Source organism: Pelophylax lessonae (genome assembly GCF_965119305.1).
Source record: "Pelophylax lessonae genome assembly, chromosome: 6".
NCBI lineage: Eukaryota > Metazoa > Chordata > Amphibia > Anura > Ranidae > Pelophylax > Pelophylax lessonae.
The window spans coordinates 321433752-321440826 of record NC_138773.1 but is presented as its reverse complement, the minus strand read 5'-3'; the positions used below and the strand labels follow the sequence as shown (position 1 = coordinate 321440826).

The window sequence follows — 7075 nt, the reverse complement described above, 5'->3', positions numbered from 1 at the left end:
AGAAATTAGCAATCTCCACATGCGGTGTGCAGCGTTGGAGCAATATAGCGGGAGGTGAGCAAGAATCAGAGAGAGAGGAGGATCAGCAAACCTGAGGATCGGCAGAGCTGGAGGTTACTACTAAGTGGGGGATCAGCAGAGCTGGGGGTTACAATTGAGTGGGGGATCAGCAGAACTGGGGGTTACTACTGAGCAGGGGATCAGCAGAGCTGGGGGTTGCTACTGAGCGGGGATCAGCAGAGCTGGGGGTTTCCACTGAACAGGGGATTAGCAGAGCTGGGGTTCTACTAAGTAGGGGATCGGCAGAGCTGGGGGTTACTACTAAGTGGGGGATCAGCAGTGCTGGTGTTTACTACTGAGCAGAGGATCAGAAGAGTTGGGGGTTACTACTGAGCAGGGGATCAGCAGAGCTGGGGGTTACTACTAAGCGGAGGATCAGCAGAACTGGGGGTTACTACTGAGCGGGGATCAGCAGAGATAGGGGTTTCCACTGAACAGGGGATTAGCAGAGCTGGGGTTCAACTAAGTAGGGGATTGGCAGAGCTGGGGGTTACTACTGAGTGGGGGATCAGCAGTGCTGGTTTTTATATATTGTTTTTTATTATTATTATTTTTTATTATTTCAAATGCAACTTTTATTTATACATACAGTAGCTTTTATTTTCCTATGCGCTGATAATACACATGTTTTTAGCTTCATGAAACCTGCCATCTACTGTTCTGGCAGTGGTAATTTTTATAATTGTAACGAGTAACTATGCAGCACAAAAAAAAATATCGGAGTAGAAGTATTGAAATCATCGAAAAAATGTAGTGAAGTAAAAGTGGAAGTAGGAGAAAAAAATTCTACTCTAGGAAAGTACAGATACTGCGTTTCGGTACTTAAGTACAGTAGTGAAGTAGTTCTACTTAGTTACTATACATCTCTGCTAGTTGCCAACATTTAAAAAAAATTTCCAGGGACACTTTGCAGCACAGCTATCAATTACTTACCACACCCACTTCCCTGAAGCTCCGCCCACTCAGCGTAATTAATCTCGCCTACTTATCAGATTATAGGAGTCTACTCAATATAGAGAGAATTACAGGAAATTAAAAAGGGAATTTCAAACTTAAGGTCAAAGTAGCAGAGTTGGAATAATTCACTAATTCTGTGTAACATTTATGGGCAGCCCGATTAATGGGCCCTTCCAGGGACAATATAAATTACCTGGGACAGGCTCCTATTTGCAGGGACTGTCCCAGGAAAAAAGGGACAGTTGGCAAGTATGTTATATATACAACCGTGCAATGCATTTATAATTCACTTCCATCGTATTATTATCTCTGGCCATGCTGAGTAATGAATTTATTTTCGCCGGGCTAAGACCAGACGTGGTAAAATGGCGGAGTATGGATGGCGGGACGGTGACCGGGTAACCTTGGCTTTCCTGCAGGCGTCCGCGGCAGGAGAAGTATTGACAGCGGCGAGGAACGTTGGAGACGCTGGGAGGCAGCTGCACCTTCTCTGCGACTATCGGAAATCTTTACCTTGTGCTTCACATTCCGTCCTCTCCGCTATTCCCATCCCTCGGAATTGGGAAGACGCTTCTGTTCTGAAGACTTCGCGGCGCATTGACGGACGGAGACTCAGCGCCTTCAATTAGCAGAAGTGGCTGCAGACAAAGGACGGTCCCTCTCATCATTACCTGCATGTATGAAGAACAACGCAGCCTATCGGAGGCCAGAGCTCCGATCTCTACAAACTTCACCAACGGGGAGAAAAGTTTATAGAAAAGTTTCCTCTTAACCACTTTAAGTGCCGGTTCACATTAGAGTGATCACAGAGATTGCATGCAATTCGGAGCGCACTGCTCCTAAAATTACATGCAATCTCTGCGCGGTGCAAATTTCAGCCATACACTTTGTATGGCTGAATTCGCACCGCAATTGCACTAAATCACATGACCCTTTTTTTTATCCGCAGCAGAATTGGATCGCATGATGGTTCACACTAGTGCGATCCGATTCTGTGCGAACTTGCAGATCGCACTGCGATATGCGATCTCAACTGGGGGTGTCGTTAACTTTTAATTGACACCCCCTGCGTATCGCATATGGCAGTGTGAACTGCCAGAGGTGTGGGTGCGATGCGGGAACACGCTGTATATTCTCAGCATTCCCGCATCGCATTTGCCCCCTTCCTGACCAGGGCCCTATTTTGCGATTCGGCACTGCGTTACTTTAACTGACCATTGCGTGGTCGTGCGACGCTGTACCCAAATAAAAGTGATGTCCCTTTTTTTCCCATAAATAGAGCTTTCTTTTGGTGGTATTTGTTCACCTTTGCAATTTTTATTTTTTGCTCTATAAACAAAAAAAAGAGCGACAATTCTGAAAAAACAAACAAAAAAAAAACAATATTTTTAACATTCTGCTATATGAAATTCTCAAAAAAATTTAAAAAAATCTAAATTTTTTAACACTTTAGGCCAATTTGTTTTTTGCTACATATTTTTGGTAAAAAAAAAAAAAAATCACAATAAGCGTATTTTGATTGGTTTGCGCAAAAGTTATCACGTCTACAAACTACAAGAAAGATTTATGTCATTTTTATTGTTTTTTTTTTTTTATACTAGTAATGGCGGTGATCTGCGATTTTTAGCGGGACTGCGACATTGTGGTGGACAGATCGTACCCCTGACTGACACTTTTGGGGGTACCAGTGACATCACTACAGTAATCAGTGCTAAACATATGCACTGTTACTGTAAAAATGACACTGGCAGGGAGGGGGTTAACATTATGGGAGATCAAGGGGTTCAATTTGAGCTTAGGATAGTGATTCTGTGTGGGGGCGTGGCTTGTGAAATGACCATAGAGACCGCTGATCCTATATAGAAGGATCACAGGAGCTCTGTGATCATTTCAGGGAGAAGAACGGTCGGCTGTGTTTTCAACAGCTGACCGTTCTTCTCTCTCAGCGGGGAGCGATCGCAGGTGTCAGGCGGCAATCGGTGCCGCCTCCCTGCTGCATCGGCTTCCCCGCTGACGAGCGGGGGCGGGAGCACACTGCCGGCGGCGCGCGCTCACCCCCTAGCCTCCTGAGAGTGAGCGCTGTACATGCATGGCGATTTGCCTGGGAGCGGCTGCCTGCTGCAGTATAACTGCGGCGGGCGGTCGTAAAGCGGTTAAAAGAAAACCTTTCACTGAAAACAGCAGGAGACCAGTATGCTTACCCCTCCTCCCTAAAATAAAATGCCATTCGCTTGGCTGTCATGCTGGTCCACTGGCTTCAGTACTTGAACCACTTGACCTCCAAAATTTTTGCTATTCGGCACTGTGCTACTTTAACTACTTGCCGACTGCCCGCCGCAGATATACTGCGGCAGGCTGGCTCGGCTGCACGAGCTTCCGTACCTATCTGGCGGCTCGCGGGAGCACTCCTGGGGACGCACGCGCGTGCCCCTATCAGGGAGCGAGGTAGTCGATCCACTGGGCCGCTGGCCGCGATTGCTGCCGGGCACCCGCGATCGTTCCCCTTGCAGAGAGAACGACAGTCTGATGTTGTACACACAGCAGACCGTTGTTCTCTCTGGAGTGAACACTGAGCGCCTGTGATCCTCCTATTTAGGATCACATGTCTCTGTGTTGATTCCACAAGCCCATCCCCCCCACAGGTAGAAAACACCCCCTAGGCTCCCACTTAACCCTTTGATCACCCACAATGTTAACCCCTTCCCTGCCAGTCTCATTAGTACAGTAACAGTGCATATTTTGTAGCACTGATTACTGTAGTAATGTCACTGGTCCCCCCCAAAAGTGTCAAAAATGTCAGTCAGGGGTCCAATCTGTCCGCCGCAATGTCGCAGTCCCGCTAAAAATCGCTGATCGATGCCATTACTAGTAAAAAAAAAAACAGAATTAATAAATAAAAATGACATAAATCTTTCCCCTAGTTTGTAGATGTGATAACTTTTACGCAAACCAATCAAATTACGCTTATTGGGATTTTTTTTTCACCAAAAATATGTAGCAGAAAACAAATTGGCCTAAGAGGATGAAAAAATCTGATTTTTATTTATTTATTTAAATTGGGAATGTCATATAGCAGAATGTGAAAAATATTGTTTTTTTTTTTTTTCTCAAAATTGTCGCTCTTTTTTTGTTTATAGCACAAAAAAAATAAAAATCGCAGAGGGGATCAAATACCACCAAAAGAAAGCTCTGTTTGTGGGAGAAAAAAGAACATCAATTTTATTTGGGTACAGTGTCGCACGACCACGCAATTGTCCGTTAAAATAACGCAGTGCCGAATCGCAAAATATGGCCTGGTCAGGAATGGGGGTAACATCTTCCGTTCTTAAAGCGGTTAAAAATACGCTCATTGAGAATTTTTTTGTCCAAGACATGTAGCTAAATTCATTTTGGCCAAAATATATGCCAAAAATCGAATATATTGGATATTTTTTAACTGTCAAAGTAGAAAAATATAATTTTTTCAAAATTGTCACTTTTTTTTTATTAAAGAGGAAGTAAACCCTCCTCAGGAAGTTGTACCTATAGGTACTGTAAATATCTCCTAAACATGTACCGTTTAGGAGATATTTACATTTGATGCAGCCAGTGACGTCACTGGCGCATGCGCTCTGAAGGAACGGCAGATCGTGCCGTTCCTTCAGAGCCCTGTGCCGTGACCGTCGGCTCCCGAGCGCGTGCGCGGGAGTGACGTCACCGCGGCTCCGGCCAATCAGATGGTCGGATGCCGCGATCCCGGAAGACGGGCGACTGTAGATGTCGCCCGTCATAGAGGTAAGAGAGCGGCGCGGCGAGGGCTCGTTCTAAGGTAAGTATTTGATAATAAGCTAGTATGCGATGCATACTAGCTCATTATGTCTTTATCTTTCAGGATGTAAAGAAAACAAACAAAAAAATTATCGGTTTACAACCTCTTTAATATCGCAAAAAGTAAAAATCGCACAGGTGATGAAATACCACCAAAAGAAAGCTCTGTTTGTGGGAAAAAAAGGACGTAAATTTCATTTGGGTACAGCGTCGCACAACCGCGCAATTGTCCGTTAAAGTCGCACAGCGCCGAATCGCAAAAAGTGGCCTGGACGTAAGACAGCAAAATCCTCCGGTGGTAAAGTGGTTAAAGAATAGTTTTTTATTTATTTTTTTATTATTTTTTATTTATTTTTTTTTATTTTTTTTATTATTTTCCCACAGCAGACGTGATCACACACTATTATTGCTGGGCACAAAAGGGTTAAAGGTTTCCTAGACAACGCCATACTTCCGGTATAAAACTTCGCCCTTTCCCAGGGCAGGGCTGCCCCTGGCACTGCCTGAACGACAAAACGTGGAATGCTACATAGGTTGGGAAAAAAACAACACGTAAAACATACTTATCTGTTTATCGGAAGATGAAAAAAAAACTGAAGTTGCTCATGAGTAAAAAAGCGAAAGTATTTTTATTGATAAGTAGGCGGGCATGGGATAGGCAGCCTTCAGCCGAAGGGCCCCGGGGTGCCGTGCTTGGAGGTAGTGACTATAGGAGGGGGAGGGGCGATGTTTCAGGTCACTTTGAGGAAGGGGGCAGCCATGATCAGCCGAGTGCTGGGACCTCGCTATCAGCAACTGGCCAAGAACTGGTGAGAGAGGAACATTCGCTGTATTTGTTGTCCTGTTTATGGTGTGAAGCATTACTGGGGGGAGGGGGGATTTACTAACACTGGAGATGGCAAAATCTGGTGCCAACTGCTTCTAATAACCATTTCACCTTTGGAAGATTTACCCCCCTTCATGACTAGGCCATTTTTTACGATACAACACTGCGTTACTTTAACCGCTTCTGGACTGGAATGTTTTACCCCCCCTTAGGCTACGTTCACATGTGGGGCGCAGCGGATTGCGGTCATAATCACCGCGATTCTGCCCGCGATCCGGAAATCATTGCAAATCGCGGGATGCATGACGCCCCAAAGAAGCTCTTGTACCTCTTTTGTACGTCAGGCGTCCCGCGATTCCGTTTGCGTGATGTTACTGCGATTCGGCAGGCGCAAATCGCGGAAACATCGCACAGCGTTTTGGGGTGCCATCGCAAATCACAGGCGTCCCGCCATTTGCAATGATTTCCGGATCGCGGGCAGAATCGCAGTGATTCCTCCCGTGATCCGCTACGCCCCACATGTGATCGTAGCCTTAATGACCAGGACATTTTTTTGCGATTCGGCACTGCGTTACTTTAACTGACAATTGCGCGGTCGTGCGACGCTGTACCCAAATAAAATTGATGTCTTTTACCCCCCCCCACAAATAGAGCTGTTTAACCCTTTGATCACCCCTGGATTAACCGCTTACCTCCCAGTGTCATTAGTACAGTGACAGTGCATATTTTTTAGCACTGATTACTGTAGTAATGTCACTGGTCCCCCCCAAAAGTGTCAAAAATGTCAGTTAGGGGTCCGATCTGTCCACCGCAATGTCGCAGTCCCGCAAAAAAAATCGCTGATCGCCGCCATTACTAGTAAAAAAAAAAATAAATCTTTTCCCCTAGTTTGTAGATTTGATAACTTTTGAAACCAATCAAAAAACACTTATTGGGATTTTTTTTTTTCACCAGAAATATATAGCCGAATACAAACTGGCTTAAAATTTTTTGATTTTTAATTTTTTTTTATTTTTTTTTTGGGATTGATGTATAGCAAAATGTGGGAAAAAAATAAATAAATATATATATATCTCTCGCTGCCATTACTAGTAAAATAAATAAAATCCAGTATGTGTGTGTATACACACATATATATATATATGTGTGTGTGTGTGTATGTATATGTGTATATATATATATATATATATATATATATATATATATATATATATAATGTGTGTATACACACACACATACTGGATTTTATTTATTTTACTAGTAATGGCAGCGATTCTTATTTTATTTATTTTAAGCGGGACTGCAACATTGTGGCGGAAATGCACTAACTGTGGGAACCAGTGACACCAATACAGTAATCCAGTGCTAATAATATGCACTGTCACTGTACTAATGACACTGGCAGGGAAGGGGTTAGGCATCTAG

The 7075-nt window shown here is 44.1% G+C and overlaps 1 protein-coding gene across 1 annotated transcript in view; it reads left to right on the top strand.

Moving 5' to 3' along the window:
- The first annotated feature begins 5506 nt into the window (after positions 1–5506).
- LOC309558875 (cytochrome b-c1 complex subunit 10-like) overlaps positions 5507–7075 on the top strand; it is a 3825-nt gene continuing 2256 nt past the window's right edge. The window contains exon 1 of the mRNA XM_082261962.1: positions 5507–5633. Coding sequence (XP_082118088.1) covers positions 5551–5633 — 83 coding nt within the window. The 5' untranslated portion in view covers positions 5507–5550. The remainder of the gene's footprint in view (positions 5634–7075) is intronic.